This window comes from Podarcis vaucheri (genome assembly GCF_965113315.1).
Source record: "Podarcis vaucheri genome assembly, chromosome: 12".
Lineage (NCBI taxonomy): Eukaryota > Metazoa > Chordata > Lepidosauria > Squamata > Lacertidae > Podarcis > Podarcis vaucheri.
In genome coordinates, this window is record NC_138750.1 from 56141993 (window position 1) to 56162984 (window position 20992).

Below are 20992 nucleotides of genomic sequence, written 5' to 3' on the forward strand. Positions count from 1 at the left end.
TGACCGCCTCCCCATCCTGACCCTTTCAGGGAGGAGGAGGAAGGCAGTATAAATTTACAACAGGGGTTTGAGGGAGGTCGCAGCTCAGAGGCAGATGAGGGGAAAAGCTGGGAAATCTTTGGAGAGCCGGAACAACACTTGGCTGACACGTTGTCATTAGAAAGCATCCCAGACCCTCCATCTCCCAGAAGCTGGCGAGCCTTGAAAGTAGGAGAGCAAAGAGCTCAAAGACAGAGGGCACGTAGCAGCACCCATAGAAGTGATGAATGAGGAAGTGGGAGAGAGGGGGTGTGGAGATTCACTCGGGACAACGCCATTATTCAAGAGGCTGGGTTCTATAGCCTCTCTCTGTGAAGATTGAAATAAAAAAGGACAGTAAGGAACTTTTCCTTGTCTTTATACAGTGGTGCCTCGCAAGACGAAATTAATCCGTTCCTCGAGTCTCTTCGTCTTGCGGTTTTTTCATCTTGCGAAGCACGGCTATTAGTGGCTTAGCAGCTATTAGCGGCTTAGCGGCTTAGCGGCTATTAACGGCTTAGCGGCTGTAAGAAAAAGGAAACAAACTCGCAAGAACTCGCAAGACGTTTTGTCTTGCGAAGCAAGCCCATAGGGAAATTCGTCTTGCGAAGCGACTCAAAAAACGCAAAACCCTTTCGTCTAGCGAGTTTTTCGTCTTGCGAGGCATTCGTCTTGCGGGGCACCACTGTACAGTGGTACCTCGGCTTACAGACACTTCAGGTTATAGATGCTTCAGGTTACAGACTCCACTAACCCAGAAATAGTACCTCGGGTTAAGAACTTTGCTTCAGGATGAGAACAGAAATCCCGTGGCGGTGACAGCGGGAGGCCCCATTATCTAAAGTGGTACCTCAGGTTAAGAACAGTTTCAGTTAAGAACGGGCCTCCAGAATGAATTAAGTTCTTAACCTGAGGTACCACTGTACTTTCCTGGGCATCCACCTGGGAGCCGCTGACAGCATCCTGATACCAGAAAATGTTGTGGGAAAGGCTTTCCCCTTTCCTATCAGCAGCTGGACAAATGGGGAAACGGGCCCTGTGCCCGCTCACTCACAGAGAGAGGCTTTTGCCTTCTTTCTGGTTAGAATCACAGAATTGTCGAATTGGAAGGGAGGGGTCTCTGAAGATCATCCAGCCCGACCCCTTGCAATGCAGGAATATGCAGCTCTCCTGTACGGAGGGGGGGGGTGGTGAATGTGGGCAGGTTCAAGGGGGCAAGTTCAACGTAGGAGAAAGGCTGAGGCAGCGCAGACAGGGACTGAGTAAGAACAGCAAGCCGTGTCCCCTCGCACACTGGATTCTTGAGGGCAACATCTTCCAAGGCCTTTCATGGATGCCATAGGAGGGACTGGCAGACCCACAGGCTCCCAAAGGCCCCACATTGGCCACCCCTGCTCTAGGCACAATTTCTTTCTTCTTTTAGAAGCAGGAAATGGCCACAGCCTGTTTACTCCCCCTGTTTCACTTCCACCCCATATTTGCTTCCCCATTTTTGCCACCCTTCACGTCCAGCCTTCCCCACATCTCTTTTCTGCCCCTCTTCCCCTGTTTTGCTTAGACTCCTTTCCTTGTTCTCCTCCATTAGGGAGGCCTTCTGCACACAGAGCAACTGCACTGCTACCCTGTTGCGGCAAGGAGCCTGGCGAAGGAAAGCGGCCTCCTTATTTCAGTCTTCTCTTTTGGGTGGAGTTCAGGGCAAACCTGCTCCCACCATTTGTAGCAGAGGCCAGATTTGCATGGGGCAGATTGACTGGGCTTTGTGACACTCATGGATTCACCTCCTGCCCCCTTTTAATTGTTATAAAAAGCATGTCTGTCTGTCTGTTTGTCTGTCTGTCTATCTACAGTGGTACCTCGGGTTAAGTACTTAATTTGTTCCAGAGGTCCATACTTAACCTGAAACTGTTCTTAACCTGAAGCACCACTTTAGCTAATGGGGCCTCCCGCTGCTGCTGCTGCGCCGCCGGAGCCCGATTTCTGTTCTCATCCTGAAGCAAAGTTCTTAACCTGAAGCACTATTTCTGGGTTAGCGGAGTCTGTAATCTGAAGCGTATGTAACCTGAAGCGTCTGTAACCCATCTATCTATCATCATCTGTCTATCTATCTATCTATCTATCTATCTATCTATCTATCTATCATCTATCTATCTATCTATCATAGGGCTGCCATACGTCCAGGCTAGAAAATGTCCAGGAAATCCCATGGCAAGCCGTTTCGGAAGTGTTGGGGGTGGTTTTTTTTGGCAAATTTCCTAAAAGATAGCTGAAAACCTTCTCTCTCTCTTTTTTTTTTGGGGGGGGAGATTTTGCAAAAAGAAGATCAACAACTCCCTCCCCCCGCAAAGAAAAAAGCTCAACAACTTTGCCCTCCCCCCAATAAAAGCTTTGCCAAGAAAAACTCAACTTTTTAAAATGTGGCAACCCTAATCTACCACACTGGAAAAACATAATAAGAAACACTTGGAAAACATTGTACAGTGGTACCTCTGGTTAAGAACTTAATTCGTTCTGGAGGTCCGTTCTTAACCTGAAACTGTTCTTAACCTGAGGTACCACTTTAGCTAATGGGGCCTCCTGCTGCTGCCGTGCCGCCAGAGCACGATTTCTGTTCTCATCCTGAAGCAAAGTTCTTAACCCGAGGTAGTATTTCTGAGTTAGCGGAGTCTGTATCCTGAAGCATTTGTAACCCAAAGTGTTTGTAACTCGAGGTAGCACTGTAGTGTCTCTGTAACATGCAGGGAGGGTCGACCACCCACAATAATTCATAATCCAGTTTGTGTTCTTGAACAGGGAATGTGATGCGAGCAGATCTCACCCCTCTGAGGAAAAACATAATAATGAAAGCCCAAATCCACACCTGTGGGCAGCCTTTAAGAATATACTGGAGAGCAGCCTCCAGCAGTACAAAACGTTCTGTTAAAAAAAGGAAAGGGCTGAGGTTATATCAGTGAGTCTTTTCCCCGTTAAAGTTAAGTAATTGCTGACCGAGTCACTGACACTACAGGCCCTCTGATTTTTCAGAAAGTTATTCACCTGAGTTCCTCAGCGAGGTGACTTGGCATGAGGAGGATTAGGCCCTTAGTGTACGCAGGGAACATTTTCATATCCACTTAAGTGCACATGTGCTACATCATATGATCTCTGTGTAAAGTGGAATGTCAGCCGGAAGAATGCTGAGACATCAAAATGGCATATTATGTTACCCGCTCACACCCCAACGAATGCTAAGTCATACTCTTGCCAACCTAGCAGTTCAAAAGCATATCAAAGTGCAAGTAGATAAATAGGTACCTCTCCAGCAGGAAGGTAAACAGCGTTTCTGTGCACTGCTCTGGTTCGCCAGAAGCGGCTTAGTCATGCTGGCCACATGACCCGGAAGCTGTACGCCAGCTCCTTCAGCCAATAAAGCGAGATGAGCGCTGCAACCCCAGAGTTGTCCGCGACTGGACCTAACGATCAGGGGTCCCTTTACCTTTAAGTAAGCAAAAATGTATAGAACGAGTACAAATACCTGCTGGAAATGTAAAAAAAAGAAGACGGTACCTTTTGCCACATGTGGTGGTAGTGTAAGATAATAAAAGCTTTCTGGAAGATGATATATAATGAAATGAAAAAAAAAGTTCAAAATAACTTTTGTTAAAAAACCAGAAGCTTTTCTATTGAGAATCATAGGTACAGACGTTCCAAAGGAGCAGAAAAGATTTTTTATGTGCGCGACAACAGCTGCACGGGATGGAAAGAAGCCCAGGGATGGAAAGAAGAAAGAGTCTCTACCAGAGAGGAATGGCAAACTAAGCTGATAGACTACATTGAAATGGCAAAGCTGACTAGAAAGCTCAGGAACTGAGGGCAAAAATTTTAAAAAAGAATGGGGAAAAATTATAATTTACCTAGGAGACCACTGCAAGCAGATGGAAACATTAGCAGGATTTTAATCTCACTTGTCATGCAACATATATTATGGACAATATGGACTGATATAAAATATAGATTATAGAATAATATGCAGTTGTAAATATTGGCAATAGGACCCATGGAGGGGGTGGGGGGAAGTCTTGAGATTCAGAGTACAGTGGTACCTCGGGTTAAGAACTGAATTCGTTCTGGAGGTCTGTTCTTAACCTGAAACTGTTCTTAACCTGAGGTACCACTTTAGCTAATTTATGGAAGGTACAGCTATCAATATTAGGGACGCGGGTGGCACTGTGGGTTAAACCACAGAGCCTAGGGCTTGCCGATCAGAAGGTTGGCGGTTCGAATCCCCACAACAGGGTGAGCTCCTGTTGCTCGATCCCTGCTCCTGCCCATCTAGCAGTTCGAAAGCATGTCAAGTGCAAGTAGATAAATAGGTACCACTCTGGTGGGAAGGCAAACGGCGTTTCCGTGCGCTGCTCTGGTTCGCCAGAAGCAGCGTAGTCATGCTGGCCACATGACCTGGAAGCTGTACGCTGGCTCCCTCGGCCAATAAAGCGAGATGAGCGCCACAACCCCAGAGTCGGCCACAACTGGACCTAATGGTCAGGGGTACCTTTACCTTTACCTTTTACAGCTATCAATGGTTACTGACCACTATGCCTTCATGGTCAGAGGTAGTAATGGTTCTGAATTCCAGTTACTGGAAGGGAGAGAGCTCTTCTGCTCAGGTTCTGCTTCTGGGTTTGCTACAGGCATCTGGTTGGTCACTGTGAGAACAGGATTCTGGACTAGATCAGCCATTGGCCTGATCCAGACGGCTCTTCTTTATGTTCTTAATTTGTCAGTGTTGTATCAGTACTGAGCCTAAGGTCCGGAGCATCGGTTATTAAAGGCCGCCACTGCTGCTTTGGGTTTAATCAGAGAGTTATTATGAGGCAAGGGTTTTTCAAACTGTGCTGGGGAGCCCTGGATTCTTCAACGGCAGCCTTCCCAAACTTGGTGCTCTCCCTCCAGGTGTTTTGGACTACAACTCCCATCAGCCCCAACCAGAATGGCCCCACGAGCCACTGCTAGGGATATCATAGAATCATAGAGTTGGAAGAGACCACAAGGGCCATCGAGTCCAACTCCCTGCCAAGCAGGAAACACCATCAGAGCACTCCTGACATATGGTTGTCAAGCCTCTGCTTAAAGACCTCCAAAGTAGGAGACTCCACCACACTCCTTGGCAGCAAATTCCACTGTCAAACAGCTCTTACTGTCAGGAAGTTCTTCCTAATGTTTAGGTGGAATATTCTTTCTTGTAGTTTGGATCCATTGCTCCGTGTCCGCTTCTCTGGAGCAGCAGAAAACAACCTTTCTCCCTCCTCTATGTGACATCCTTTTATATATTTGAACATGGCTATCATATCACCCCTTAACCTCCTCTTCTCCAGGCTAAACATGCCCAGCTCCCTTAGCCGTTCCTCATAAGGCATCGTTTCCAGGCCTTTGACCATTTTGGTCAAAGGTCCTCTGGACACGTTCCAGTTTGTCAGTGTCCTTCTTGAACTGTGTTGCCCAGAACTGGACACAGTACTCCAGGTGAGGTCTGACCAGAGCAGAATACAGTGGCACCATTACTTCCCTTGATCAAGATGCTATACTCCTATTGATGCAGCCCAGAATTGCATTGGCTTTTTTAGCTGCCGCGGTTTCCGTTCCATCCTGGATGGGTCACAATCAGCTCTGTTTTCGTTCTGCTGCAGTTCGGCTTCTGTGAAATACATCATCCGTGTCCCTGTCCACTATAGCTGAAACCTACTTAATAAATTTTATTTCAGTTGAAGGGAAACATAATAAAGAATGCAGGAAAAAACACAATAATTTACATTAGCAGACTAACGAAAGGATAGCAAATACTGCTCCAGTTATCTCCCGCTTGGACTACTGCAACGCGCTCTAGTTGGGCTACCTTTGAAGGTGACCCGGAAACTGCAATTAATCCAGAATGCGGCAGCTAGAGTGGTGACTGGGAGTGGCCGCTGGAACCACATAGCACTGGTTCTGAGAGATCTGCATTGGCTCCCAGTACATTCAAAGTATTGGTGCTGACCTTTCAAGCCCTAAACGGCCTTGGTCCTGTATACCTGAAGGAGCGTCTCCACCCCCATCGTTCAGCCCGGACACTGAGGTCCAGCGCTGAGGGCCTTCTGGCGGTTCCCTCATTGCGAGAAGTGAGGTTACAGGGAACCAGACAGAGGGCCTTCTCAGTAGTGGCACCCACCCTGTGGAACACCCTCCCTTCAGATGTGAAGGAAATAAGCAGCTATCCTATCTTTAAAAGACATCTGAAGACAGCCCTGTTCAGGGCAGTTTTTAATATTTAACGCTGTACTGTTTTTAACACTTGATTGGAAGCTGCCCAGAGTGGCTGGGGAAACTCAGCCAGATGGGCGGGGTATAAATAATCAATTTTAATTATTATAATATTATTATTGCTCAAGCTCGCTTGTGTGATTTCTGTTCGCGACCTCGGACGGACGTGCAATTTGCGGGAAATACTGCTCCCATCCCCGATAGAATTATGCAACACCTTTACCCACAGCCCCATAGCTTTTGCAAGAGAATTTCCCCAGGCAAAGTAATTTTCATTCCCCTTGCAAAACCTGTACTGCTTGTCACTATTCTATTTTTTTAAATTAAATAAAATAAATAAACAAACAAACAACCCCACATCCCGTATGAGCAGTTCGAATGTCGGCGAACATTCCGTGACCTCTGAGCAATTTGGCCAATAGGGAAATGGGTCTCGAAGACAGGAAGGCACAGGCAACCTTTTATAGCCTAATTACATGTGAGAGGCATTAAAGGAGACAAAACAGTTGGGCACTGAGGAGAAAGGAGGAGAAGAAGGGAAAAGAAAAGACAATGCCATAAATGCCCTTCTAGTGCCATGTCACGTGCCAGGCAATCAAGTTTTAATTGCTGGGGAACTTCGTCCCTCCCTTGCCTGGGGATTGGAGCAAAACAAGTGCAGTATAACTCAGTCTGTTGCATCCTCCTGTGCTGGCCTGACTAGTGCAAGAGAACAGCGATTGCCTCACGTCGGACTCTTTCATTTGAAGCCAGCCTCCTCCTGTGTTTCTGTTTCGGCTGTTGCCGGAGTGTCTTTTGCGCCAGTTGTTTAACCACAGGGACTTTGCGGCAGTCCCAGGGCGACCAGGGAGCCGGCTGGGCTGGGGACTGACTCCCCAATGCTTGTCCTCGCCTCTCTCTCGGGCCATGCAGTGTTTCCGAAGGCAGCCCAAGCTCAGCAAATCCCAGGAAAACCTCTTGCTGGAAGAGAGCAGGAAAGTGGCAGCTCGGAATGGGAAGAGACTGGGTAAGGGGCTGGTGTCTCAGCCAAATAAATGCCTCCTTAGGCTCCTGGCAGCTCTCTTGACAGCAGTGGCGGATGTTTGAATCTCTGCCGCACCTTTAAAGTAAACCAAAGTTGTTTCTGTGCCTTTTTAAACGTGTGTGTTTATATCTATTGAGTTCAGCACTTACTGAAGATCTACCCTTTCCAAGTATTTTTTTTATCAAAAAGTGGGGATCTTCTTTATCTCAATCTGTAGCTCGATTGGATTTTTAAAAAAACAAACGGTTTTTTAAAAATCGTAGATGCATGCTGTCAGGGGTTCAGAAGCAGAGACGCAGAGAAGGGTGGAAACAGAGAGCGAGGGGGAGGAAACCGAAGGGAGAATGAGTGATGATGACGACCCGAGATCTCCAAGCCTAAGCAGTGAGTCAGAGGACTCCCAAAAGGGAGCCCCAGTGAGCAGAGCAAGGGGGGGATCCGGGGGGACACCCCAGGAGGAAGGGAACAGAGGAGATTCAGAGAGCAGCAGCTGGAAGTCGGGACCTACGCTCAAGACTGAGAGCAGCAGGGAGGAAGGCAGCCAGGCATCGGGTTCCGGAGGCCGTCAGCAGGAGGGAGGGCACGAGTCAGGGGTGGTCACGCCCTCCTCAGAGAGCGAGGCAACGGTCAAGAGGAAAGTAGAGAGTTGGGCGCGCGCGCCAAGTTCAAATGCAGCGGAAGCTGGAGCAGTAAGCAGCCCGGAGAGTGAACCAGGTCCCAAAGCCCGCCGAAAGGAAGCGGAAGGATCAGGGGGGTCAGCGTCAGAGGAGAGTAGAAGGGAGGAGTCCCAGGGGGGCAGAAGGACCCAGAGACGTAGGGAGAGGCGAAGGAGGTGGAGCAAGGCTAGGGTATTAAGCTGGTGTGCAAGAGGCGGGGACTCAGATGGGTCTTCGCCGACCTAGGGCAGAAGGTGTAGAGCTGCACGCTGCAGTTCGGAAATGAAACCTGTAACTCAATAAAGACTCTTTTAAAGTGGACGCTGTGTGGCGTGGTCCTATGTGAGCTGGGACCTGGTAGCAGCTCTGACAGTAAGACCCATCTCTCCAAAGCTTCAGAAACCTGAAACCTCGCAGCGGGAGCAGAAGCCGCTAGGGGAGGAAGAGGGGTGTCTGTAAGCAAGCTCACAAAGGTTAGCAAGATGACGGAAGAACAGAGGATCTCCGCGCTGCAAGAGGCAGTGACCCAGTTGTCCTCAGAGGTATTGGCTTCCAAGAAACGGGAGGAGGAGACTACAGCCGCCTACAGAGACCTACACGCCAGGTTTGAAATGCTTGTTAAGCAAGGGCAACCGGGACCCAGACCGGAGGGCGTGGGATTGGCACGGAGAGCAGGAGGGCTTGTGGCTCACTTCGATGGGACTTTGCAACAGTACCCTAATTTTAGAGCAGACGTAATGTGCGCACTGCAACTGCTGGCAAAAGACTTTAGAGATGAGGAAGAGAAGGTGGGGTTCATATTGTCCCATTTGCATGGGGATGCCAAAGCCTGGCTGCGCAATTTGTGGAGGGATAAAGATCCGGCGCTTCAGAATGCAGATGCCTTTATCAAAGCGATGGATGCGTGTTTTTTGTCTACTATTGATGTGGATCTTGCCAGACGGGAGATTCATGGACTAAAACAAGGGAGGGCGAGCGTCCGGCAGTATCACGCCCGATTTTTTGCGCTGGTCAGTGCTTTAGAATGGGATCGGGATTCGCCCCCTGTCAGAGACCTCTTCTGGGAGGGTCTAAGTTCTGCGGTTAAGGATGAAATTGCAAGGGGGGAGAGGCCCCGAAGCACGCAGGAGGTGGTCCAAAGGGCGCTGACTGTGGGGGTGAGGCTGGAAGAACGTCCATGGTGCAGAGATGAAGGACGTGGAGGGCGCGAAGCAGCGAGAAGTTTCTCTTTCGTTCCGAGGGAAGCAGCGCGTGCGCAATCCACACCTCCGCCAGGAGGGGGAGGGGAACCGATGGAGGTTGGAGGTGCAAGGGCTCAGTCAGCAGCCAGAGCCCTAGCACCGGCAGCAGTGAAAGCGAAGCCTCCTAGAGGGAACAGGAAGTGTTACATCTGCGAGGATCCAGGCCATTTGGCGAAGGAGTGTCCCCGGAGGCTCCACAAGCACACTGCAGCCTCAGCAATGGTGACTGCAGCAACGCAGCAAGGAGAACCACAGCAGGGAAACGACGATGTCTGGCTGGAGACGGAGGCACTGGGGCCCAGCCAGACGCATCTGTGAAGCAGTCCCCAGCGATATTGCAACCCACGGATCCCCTCCCACCCAAACCAGTAGTGCAGCTCACAGCGTCTCTCCAGCTACCCAACGGCGTCACTATCGAAGTGCCGCTTTCTGTGGATTCTGGAAGCAACGCAGACTTTATAGCGCAGAGCTTTGTAGAGCAGCACGCTATACAGCTATTGCCTGCCACTCTGCCCCTGCAAGTCGTCACAGTGGATGGCAGAGAGTTGCTAGGGGGGCAGGTGGTGAAGCAGACGCCACCAATGGTGATGCGCCTTGGCAACCACAGGGAAGTCATCAGTTTTAATGTCACCCAACTGTCGGACACGCCCATTGTGTTGGGCATGAGTTGGCTGGACAGGCACAGTCCGACACTGGCTTGGTACCAGAGACAACTGATCTTCGGCTCCTCTTATTGCGCAGAACACTGCATCCTGCCCCGACGGGAGGGAGAGGAGGAGGAATCACAACTGCAGTTGGGAACGTTGCAAGCGGTCCCCCACAAATACGCGAACTTTTTGGAGGTCTTCTGCGAGAAGGAGGCGGACAAGCTACCCCCTCACCGGCCATATGACTGCAAGATTGACCTCCTACCGGGGGCGACGCTGCCGAAGGGGCGGCTATACTCCATGTCTGAAGATGAAATGCAGGAACTCAAACAGTTCATCGAGCATAATCTGGAGCGTGGCTTCATCAGAGAGTCCAAGGCAGTGGGGGGCAGTCCCGTTTTCTTCGTGAAAAAGAAAGACACGCCCCAAAAAAGACTCGTTGTGGACTACCGCCTTTTGAACCAGATGACCAAACCGTCTGATTACCCCATGCCCAGGATTGACGACCTCCTCGCGACGGTGCGCAAGGGACGCGTGTTCACCAAGTTGGACCTACGAGGGGCGTACAATCTCATCCGCATGCGGGAGGGCGATGAGTGGAAGACGGCCATGTTCACACCGCTGGGCACCTACGAGTACAGGGTTATGCCCTTTGGATTACAAAATGGCTCTCACTGTTTTCAAGCTTTTATGCATCACGTGTTGGAGGGACTCCTCTACAAAACATGCGTCTGCTTCCTGGATGACATCCTGATTTTCTCGGACTCGCAGCAAGCTCACGACCGAGACGTGAGGGAGGTGCTCAGCAGGTTGCAACAACATAGACTGTACGCCAAGCTGGAGAAGTGCCAGTTCGACACGACGGAGGTGGATTTCCTGGGATACAAGTTGTCGGACAAGGGGATAGCCATGGACAGCACCAAGGTTCGTGCGGTATTGGATTGGAAGAGCCCGCGCAACCGGAAGGAGGTCCAGCGGTTTGTCGGCTTCGCCAACTTCTATCGCAAGTTTATCAAGGGGTTCGCGATGCAGACGGCAGCAATTACGGACACGCTCAGCTCCAAAAAAAAGAAATTCATCTGGACGGAGCAGGCGGAGCAGTCCTTTCAAGCGCTCAAGCATCTCTTCGCATCGGAGAAGCAACTGCTGCATATCGACCCCAGTAAACCGTTGAGGGTAGAGACAGACGCGTCAGACAGAGCCGTGGGAGCTGTTCTGCTGCAGCGAGACCCGCAGGGGGTGTGGCGGCCGGGAGCGTTCTACTCCAGAAAGCTCAGCAAGTCGGAGCAGAACTACACCATCTGGGACAGGGAGTTGCTGGCCATTCATGCAGCTTTCAAGGCGTGGAGGCACTTCCTAATCGGCGCCAAGCACACGGTGCAGGTCTGCACGGACCACAAGAATCTGGAGCACTGGCGCACGGCTCAGTTCCTGAACCAGAGGCAGATACGTTGGGCGGAGTTCTTTGCTGACTTCAATTTCCGAATAGAGTACGTCCCAGGCGACACCAACATCATGGCGGATGCACTGTCCCGAAAACCGCAATACCTAGAAGAGGTGACGCCAGCGGCGGCCATGCACATCTTCGCACCGACGGCGTGGGCGTGTGCCTCAGCTACAGTAGACCTGGATGCGGTGCGACGTGCATTGCGGGACGACTCATTCGCGCAAGACAAGATGGCGGAACTGCTCAGAGGCACGGCTACCACGGACGAGTTCCAGGTGCGGGACGGCTTGCTCCTACGCAAAGGGGCTGTCTATGTACCAGGAGACGACCTTCGCGCCAAGGTACTGCAACAGTTGCACGACGCACCCACGGCCGGTCACTTTGGCACAGAGAAAACGATGGAATTAGTCGCGAGAGACTTCTGGTGGCCCAGGCTGAGAGGGGAGGTCGCGGACTACGTCGCGAGGTGCGACACCTGCCAGAGGGCCAAGTCGGTACACAGACCACCGGCGGGACTGTTAGAACCGCTGCAAACGCCGTTTGAACCGTGGGAGAGGGTGGCCCTGGACTTTGTGACGGATTTACCCAGCTCGAGAGGCAAGACAGCTGTGCTAGTGGTGGTGGACTTGTTCACCAAGATGGCACATTTCATTCCGTGTGCGAAGGTGGCCACGGCGGAACAAACCGCCAAACTGTTCATAGATCACGTGTTCAAAGTGCATGGCCTGCCACGGTCTATCCTGTCCGACCGCGGACGCCAGTTCATCTCGTCTTTCTGGCAGAAGCTGATGGGTTTTCTAAATGTCAAGGTCAATCTGGCATCAGCAAGACACCCGCAGACCAACGGGCAAGCAGAGAGGGTCAATGCCATCATGCAGCAGTACCTGAGATGCTATGCCAATCAACAGCCTGCGACGTGGGTGGATTACCTGCCGCTAGCCGAGTTCGCTTACAACAACACGAAGCACGTGTCCACAGGAGTGACGCCGTTCTTTGCCAACAATGGGAGGCATCCCAGAACCTTCCCGGGACTGGAGAGAGTGGGGGAAGGAGAACCACAGACGGCGGACGCGTTCGCGTCAGAGCTGCAGGCGGTCCACGATCAACTCAGACGGCAGCTGGAGCTAGCTAAGCACGCCTACAAGGTGCAAGCTGACAAGCACAGGCGGGTTGGCGAAGTGATCCAAGTGGGAGACTGGGTCTGGTTGGCAGCCCACGCAGTGCCGACCAGGTCACTTGCCAAGAAGAAGTTGGGGCACAAGCAGATCGGTCCGTACCAAGTCGAAGCGCAGATCAACCCGGTAGCCTTCCGACTGGCGCTGCCGGAGGGTTCCAGAATGCATCCGGTGTTCCACAGGTCGGTGCTCACTCCCTACAAGGCACCTCACAGGTTCCAGGAGCCAGGGACGGCGCCAAGTCCGCTCCGGGAACGGACGGAGACGCGGGGGGTGAAGCACCAGGACCACATCAACGAGGTCACGGAGATTTTGGACTCCAGATGGGGGGAAGAGGGAGTCGAATACCTCTTAGCCAGAGAGGGCACCCGGGCCAGCGCCAATAGCTGGGTACCAGACTACGCTTTGGAGGAACCCCTGCTCAAGGACGAGTTTCATGCCCTCTTCCCGCACAAACCCATGCCAGCGAGCTTCTTCGACGACTGGTTGTTCACACCCACACTTTCTTCCAGCACGTTCCATGGATTCGACTCAGAAGGGGAACCCGCACGGAGCACCCGTTCCCCAGAAGGTTCACCGGCAGGTTCGGCATCAGGCATCTCGTATTGGTGGGACGATCGACCAGAGGAGCAATGGCGCAGGAAGTGGCGGGAGATGCCAGGTCGAGCGACCGACGCAGAGACTGACATGGACGTGTTCGGGGAGGACCTCGGGTTCGAGCACGGCGGTACAGAGATGGAAGAGCAACAAGTCAACGTCGACGGCCGCGAGGGGGAAGACTCGGAGGTCTTCAGTTGGCGGCCACCCACGGGGAGCGACCTGTATCCAGCATTCCCTCCCATGATGATGGAGCACCCAGCACCCACACCTGACAGCGGGGAGGGGGGAAGGGGGGGCTTCGAGGGGGGGATGGATGTCAGGGGTTCAGAAGCAGAGACGCAGAGAAGGGTGGAAACAGAGAGCGAGGGGGAGGAAACCGAAGGGAGAATGAGTGATGATGACGACCCGAGATCTCCAAGCCTAAGCAGTGAGTCAGAGGACTCCCAAAAGGGAGCCCCAGTGAGCAGAGCAAGGGGGGGATCCGGGGGGACACCCCAGGAGGAAGGGAACAGAGGAGATTCAGAGAGCAGCAGCTGGAAGTCGGGACCTACGCTCAAGACTGAGAGCAGCAGGGAGGAAGGCAGCCAGGCATCGGGTTCCGGAGGCCGTCAGCAGGAGGGAGGGCACGAGTCAGGGGTGGTCACGCCCTCCTCAGAGAGCGAGGCAACGGTCAAGAGGAAAGTAGAGAGTTGGGCGCGCGCGCCAAGTTCAAATGCAGCGGAAGCTGGAGCAGTAAGCAGCCCGGAGAGTGAACCAGGTCCCAAAGCCCGCCGAAAGGAAGCGGAAGGATCAGGGGGGTCAGCGTCAGAGGAGAGTAGAAGGGAGGAGTCCCAGGGGGGCAGAAGGACCCAGAGACGTAGGGAGAGGCGAAGGAGGTGGAGCAAGGCTAGGGTATTAAGCTGGTGTGCAAGAGGCGGGGACTCAGATGGGTCTTCGCCGACCTAGGGCAGAAGGTGTAGAGCTGCACGCTGCAGTTCGGAAATGAAACCTGTAACTCAATAAAGACTCTTTTAAAGTGGACGCTGTGTGGCGTGGTCCTATGTGAGCTGGGACCTGGTAGCAGCTCTGACACATGCGTTTTAAAAAACAGTCCATCACTTTGAGATGTGTTCATAGGAAGTGATTTATAACCTGCGTGTCTATGCAACTTCTCCGCTTCAATCTACTGTACTTGATGCAGTGTAGGTTTTTGTTATGTTTTGGGCCAAATAATGCTTGGAGAAACGTTATTTTGAGAATAACGTTTTGAGAAACTGCGTGGGTCCTTTTGTTATTGTTTTTAAGTTTAAGGAAATGCTCCCCCCAACGAGTTTCCTGCTGTCTGCCTGTGGTAGTTTATTGATTGCAATGTTGTTGTTGTTGTGCTGGTGGTTGTTATCACGACTACTGCAAAACTCAGCGTCTCATCTACCGCTCTGAAATACTGTAAACTGAAAAAGAAAGAAACAGGAACTTTATGTTTCCTTCTCTCCCTTGTTGTTGTGGCTTCAGTAAATGGCTCTTGCAAGGGGCTGTAACGCTAAGGCTCCAGACTAAGCCATATACTGTATTAAAAGAATTGTGGCTCTTAGAATGATAAGAGCTCAAAGGAGCCCTCCAAAGGTCATCTGGCCCAACCCCACTGATGGGTGGCCGTACAGTTGTGTTGTTGCTGCTGCTGTTGGTTTATACAGAACTATCAATGCGCACGATGCTTCATAAGGAACTAAATACATGAATAAGTTGACGCAAGCAGGCCAGTGCCCCAAGAAGCTTGCAGTCTATGTTTTGATGGTAAGGAAAATGGCACAGAGAAAGACTTTCTAGAAAGTCCAGGGATGAGCTCAGATTGTGGCTCTTCCATGGAACAGTGGGGATGTCATTTCCAGAAAAGGCACAGGAATAAGCAGCACTCAGATTTTATACTGGGCAAGAAGTGGTCTGACCCCTTTGGTTACTGTATTTAAAGGACTCTGGTGTGTGTGAATAGGTGTGAGAGAGAGACATGGTTAAATTTCAGGGGACTGACTTGTGGGTTTCAAGGAAGGCTCCTTTACATATTCCCCCACCCCTGGCAAAAATAATTTGGGAAGGATAAAATGGGGAGGAAGAGGACCGCGTATGCCACCTTGAGCTCCTTCAAGGAAAAGGTGGAATTGAAATGCAATAAATAAAATTTATAAAGGAAAAATAAACCTAGGTCTAGTTCTCAATGCAGAAGTAAAACCACCTGTATCACTGGGATATGCTATACTATAGATGGTGACTCAAATACCTGAATGTTCTCTCCCTCTTTGCTTTGGGCTATGAAACGAAAGATTGGCCTCTAGGGCTAATTCTTGGGGTTTTTTTCTGGATCCTGGTTTTCTAAGGTGGAGAAAATCTTGAAGCAAACCTGATCAAACACAGGCTAGTGCCTTCTTCTGTGGCAGTGATGCTGGTGAAAAAAAGAGAGATTTCTCCCCTGATAACTGCTTCCACTCAGTTCTACTCGGGAATAATTTTTGGCAGAGTGAAAAGTCTCTTGTTTTTTGGAGCCTTGGGTTATAACTTTTGGAAGGCCACCGTGGCCTGTTTGTTCAACATTTGGCAGATAAAATCACTTGCACCCGCTTCAACTTGAACTCCTGAAAAAATGCAGGTCAGCGGCAGGCTGTTTCTGCAAGAACTTATTTGTCACAATTGCTCAGATGAGCTATGACCCTTCCTCACTTGACCCTTGCTCCTGGCAGCTTCTATAAATCTGCCTGTCTGGTTGCAAGAATGGGCTAATGCCTCTTTAAGAGCGAAGGGGTGGTCCCCCATTTGAAGGAAGTGGTGGAGAGTCCACTCCTGAAGAAGATATCCTGCGTTTTGGCAAGTGCTCTCAAGTGCGTGGTGATAGTTCACCTCCGCACATCCCTTGCTGACTTCTGTGATGTAGACGCTTTCGGTACATTTTGGGAACTAAAACTGCTTTGGTTGCTCTGGCAGAGGACTTTTTCTGGGAGGGAGTTAGAAGGAGTGTGACTTTGTTTTGTTTTTAAGATAAACTTAAAAGATTTACTTACATTTCAATGCAGGCAGCAAATACATCAAAGCCATATGCAGGCGAAAATACTTCTATGTTACAAAATACAAAATTAGTTTCCAAAATGGAGTATGGGTTCTGAGTTGAGCCTGGGCATCTACATTTCCTCACATTGCTGGCTTGAAAGAAGAGCCAGTGCTACTCTGCTGATTTTGGTAACTCTCTTGTCTAGGTATGGGATTTACTGAAAATCTTGATGTTGAGCTCCCCCCCCCCCCAATTCCGTGCCTTGCTCCTTAGTCTCAAAGTGAGAATCAAGGTTTCCCTCCGCCCCCACTCTCCGGTTCTACTGAAAATGCAAAAAAATCTAGCAAATTATATGCATTATTTCAGGAATAGGCAAACTCGGCCCTCCAGATGTTTTGGGACTACAACTCCTATCATCCCTGACCACTGGTCCTGTTAGCTAGGGATCATGGGAGTTTTAGTCCCAAAGCATCTGGAGGGCCAAGTTTGCCTATGCCTGCATTATTTTATGTATATACTTTGCCCTGTGCACCCCAGGTTTCCTAAATTAACCATCACATAAATAGATGTATTCATCGATAAATAAATATATTAAAAAACATATGCATTATTTTATAAATCTATGCTGTGGAAATATGTTACAGCATGGGACTTGATTTCTTTTGCATATTATTATTATCTGAACTTATATGCATGAATGACTCAGACATCAGACAATATAAGAGACGTCAGATACGAGCAAAGCTCAATCGGGCTGGAACCACCACCAAATTCTGTGCATAAATCCATTTAAAACGGATCCCTCCTCCATCCCAATGACTTAACTGTTGTTGCTGCTATCAATAACAGTGTCATCCTGAATTTCCCTTTGAGATTAGATATAAGAGACCCTTCTCCATGTTTCATCTTCTGGAGAAGTGGGATCTGCCTTGGTAGTGGCGCCGTGAGAAATGCTCTCTGAAAGCAGTTAGGTCTGGTTCTGACACTGTATTCCTTACCCGTATATTCCTCTTTTTGCCCAGACATTTTATATTGGGGTGGAAAGAAGGTAGATCTCTGGGTGATTTGCAGTGTGGTGTAGTGGTTAAGAGTGGTGGACTCGTAATCTGGTGAACCGGGTTCGATTCCCTGCTCCACATGCAGCTGCTGGGTGACCTTGGGCTAGTCATACTTCTCTGAAGTCTCTCAGCCCCATTCACCTCACAGAGTGTTTCTTGTGGGGGAGGAAGGGAAAGGAGAATGTTAGCCGCTTTGAGACTCCTTTGGGTAGTGATAAAGCAGGATATCAAATCCAAACTCCTCCTCCTCCTCCTCCTCCTCCTCCTCCTCCTCCTCCTCCTCCTCTTCTTCTTCTTCTTCAGGAATCAGCAATGATTTCTGGGATGCTTACAGATGGTTGTTCTTTGGTAGGAGGAAATCATTTGCAACAAACCCATTTCCCATCCCCATATCAGGACTTCTTGTGGTAAGGAAAGCTATGGGAAAGTCCACTCGAAAAAGTGGGATAACACTTCCTTGCCACATCTATTGTATAACGTCCCTGCAAACAAACCAGGATGAATGCTCAGTAATAGGTGATGTCATCTGACTTCCCCATATGCTTTGTGCAAGCAGAGGAGGATGAATACTAGGCAGACAGGCCACCTGGAAGCAACCTGATACCCAATTGTTTAACAACTGAAGCAACAATATGACTCCTCTCGCCCTAAATTATATTGCTGAAATAAATAGTGTTGGCAGGGAAACCAGGAGTGGGGTTCTCTGTATGAGCACCACTCCTTTCTGCTAATCAGAACAAAACGCCTGGTTGTTTGCAACAGGCGATGGATGGGGAATCTAGCAAAAGCTCCACCATCGCTGCAGGAGATCCCGCAAGCCTGAAGTGTTCCCAGCTCTGTTTTAGATTATGATGTTTTGAGCTGGTTGTATGGCTTCACCAGACCTTCCAAGTATCCTATTTTCCAGGGACTGTCCCGGATTTACAGAAGCCGTCCCGGTTTATGATTTGATCCCACAATGTCCTGCTTTTCCTTAGGAAGTCCTTATTTTCACTGGAGAAATGTTGGAGGGCATGGAGTTATGTGACCGCTGAGCCGTTTGCAGGCAGCCCTGTATAGGGAAGGTTCTTTTAATGTTCAATAATATGTTTTTATATATGTTGGAAGCCACCCAGCTCAGTCAGATGGGTGGGATATTATTATTATTATTATTATTATTATTATTATTATTATTATTATTATTGAATAGGCTGTCCCTATTTTTCATCAGAGGAATGCTGGGAGGGTATGGTTTCATTCCTCTACGCTTTGCTTATTTATTTATGAAGGATATTTACAGCAGAATAGAGCCAAAGTTTACGTTACTGATTAATCCAAAAGCCAAGGATCTTGTCAACTGGCATGAATTGTTTAGGAACAACAAGTTCAATGATAATTTATTATTATTATTATTATTATTATTATTATTATTATGCCCAACCTTATGCTGCTTCCAAGCTGCAGCAATAGCATTTCTTTATGCTCTTTTATCTTTGCTTAATTTTGTTTAATAAAATAAAAATAAAAAGGGTTATCAGCAGCAGGGGTCCCATTAATAACAAGATACCTATCACCAATGGTTGATAGAGTTTGGGGCAGTTCCTACATAGTTCATAGTAGCATCTCGTCAGTGCTGTTTGTTATATTCTTTGTTTATGTTATTTTAATGACAATATATTATTGTTATTAAAATATATGACCTATCCTTCACCCTAGATCTCAGTGTGGGTTGCAACAATAACCATTGATATTAAAGCACAATATTCAAACAAATTTGAACAACTTGCAATTTTAAATTTCTTTGTATCCTTTTTGAATGGAGGGTGGTCAGTGCATTTTAAAAAACGAATAAATGGCTCGCTGATCCAGTGTTTATGCTCCTGTTTGACCACTCAATTGCAGAAGGAGCGCTGGGGAATTTCTTCCTCTCAGTATGACGAGATCTGTCCTCTTCACCAAGCTACTTAACACCTGCAAGTTTGGGCTGCTTTGTCATTGCTATGCAGATGACACCCCGCTCTACCTGTCTTTTTCACCTGGCCCAGGTGAGGTAGTGGGTGTTCTGAACAGGTGTCTTGGCTGAGTCATTCAGATGTCTGATTTCACCACCTGCAGCCTAAGGGATGCAGTCTCTTCCTAAAGTTTTGTTTTGAGCTTCCGTAAAGCAAAAGGTTTGTGTATTGTGCCATTTTGACTACAGAAAGACCGGCACACAGAGAACGGAGATTGTCACGCATGCTAATAGCAGTCTGGCCAGTGTATCTGAAGGAGCGTCTCCATCCTCATTGTCCAGCCCGGACACTGAGGTCCAGCTCTGAGGACCTTCTGGCGGTTCCCTCCCTGCGAGAAGTGAGGTTACAGGGAACCAGGCAGAGGGCCTTCTCGGTGGTGGCACCCACTCTGTGGAATGCCCTCCCATCAGATGCCAAGGAAATAAACAACTACCTGACTTTTAGAAGACATCTGAAGGCAGCCCTGTACAGTGGTACCTCGGGTTACATACGCTTCAGGTTACAGACTCCGCTAACCCAGAAATAGTACCTCGGGTTAAGAACTTTGCTTCAGGATGAGAACAGAAATCGGGCTCTGGCAGCACAACAGCAGCAGGAGGCCCCATTAAGTAAAGTTGTACTTCAGGTTAAGAACAGTTTCAGGTTAAGAACAGACCTCCAGAATGAATTTACTTAACTCGAGGTACCACTGTATAGGGAAGTTTTTAATGACTGATGTTTTAATATATTTTTACTCTTTTGTTGGAAGCTGCCTAGGGTGGCCTGGGAAACCCAGCCAGATGGGTGGGGTATAAATAAATTATTATTATTATTATTATTATTATTATTATTATTATTATGGCAATAGTGACGCAGCAGCTTGTGAGTTGCATGGCGCAGGGACTGTCCATACAGTGAACACCTGCTTCCCCCCCTCCATTGATTATTATTATTATTTTGTGGTCTCAGTTGCTGTGATCTTCTCACTCGGCCATTTCTCTTTCTCTTTCGCCTTTCCCCTCTTAGAGCAGGGAGCTGGAAGGATATTTGTGGTGCTGTTCCAAAACTGCCTGGAGAACACATTTCCCCCAGTCCTTTCTTGCTGGGGACCGAGAGCACTTCATTGGCTCTGGTTTGGACTTCTCCCTGACTTGCTACTTATCTGTCTGCCGGGGTTCCCAGCAGCCCTTATGGTTAATCGCCCGGGCTAGGTTTGCACGGTCCGACAAACCATAGTTAGGGTCAACAAACCATGGTTTGCATTCTGTGCAAACTGGGTCAATTTCTTTGCTTCACGAGGCTCTCTCTGTTTAAACTGGCCGCGGGGTGAAGTTATTTGAAAAGTCGCCATACGGAAGGGCTACTGCATTGTAGTTTATAGGAAGCAGATAAGCAGAGATGTAAAGGAAAGCAGAACTTGGGGTTAGCCTGCGTGCATAGCTAGACAGAAACTGAAAGACCAGTTCACCAATTTAGTTTTGACCCGGGATCCAGCGACTTCATTTATAGGAAGTACGATTTGCGTGCAAATAAGGTCACTTTCAGGTGGGTGAGTGTTGTGGGATCGTTGCTTCTCACACAGTGGCGTATCGTGGGGGGTGCAGGGGGGGCTGGCCACACCGGGCGCAACATCTGGGGATTAGGGTTAGGGGGCGCAAATCCACGGGTTAGGGGGCGCAAATCCACGGGTTAGGGGGCACAAATCCACGGGTTAGGGGGCGCAAATTACTTGCCTTGCCCCGGGTGCTGACAACCCACGCTACGCCACTGTTCTCACGCAAGCACATAACATCACTGGCATCCAAATGCCTGCCTGTGTTACTTTTCCTGTTTGGTGGGAGTTATTGGCTGAAACATTTGGAGGTCA

At 49.4% G+C, this 20992-nt stretch overlaps 1 protein-coding gene across 2 annotated transcripts in view; it reads left to right on the forward strand.

The window, feature by feature from the left end:
• PLCD1 (phospholipase C delta 1) overlaps positions 1-20992 on the forward strand; it is a 67275-nt gene that overhangs the window by 12230 nt on the left and 34053 nt on the right. The window contains exon 1 of one of the 2 annotated variants that reach the window (XM_082192305.1): positions 6980-7297. The exons of the other annotated variant lie outside the window; for it this stretch is intronic. Coding sequence (XP_082048431.1) covers positions 7198-7297 — 100 coding nt within the window. The 5' untranslated portion in view covers positions 6980-7197. Of the gene's footprint in view, positions 1-6979; positions 7298-20992 lie in introns of those variants that run through there. 2 annotated transcript variants of the gene reach the window in all.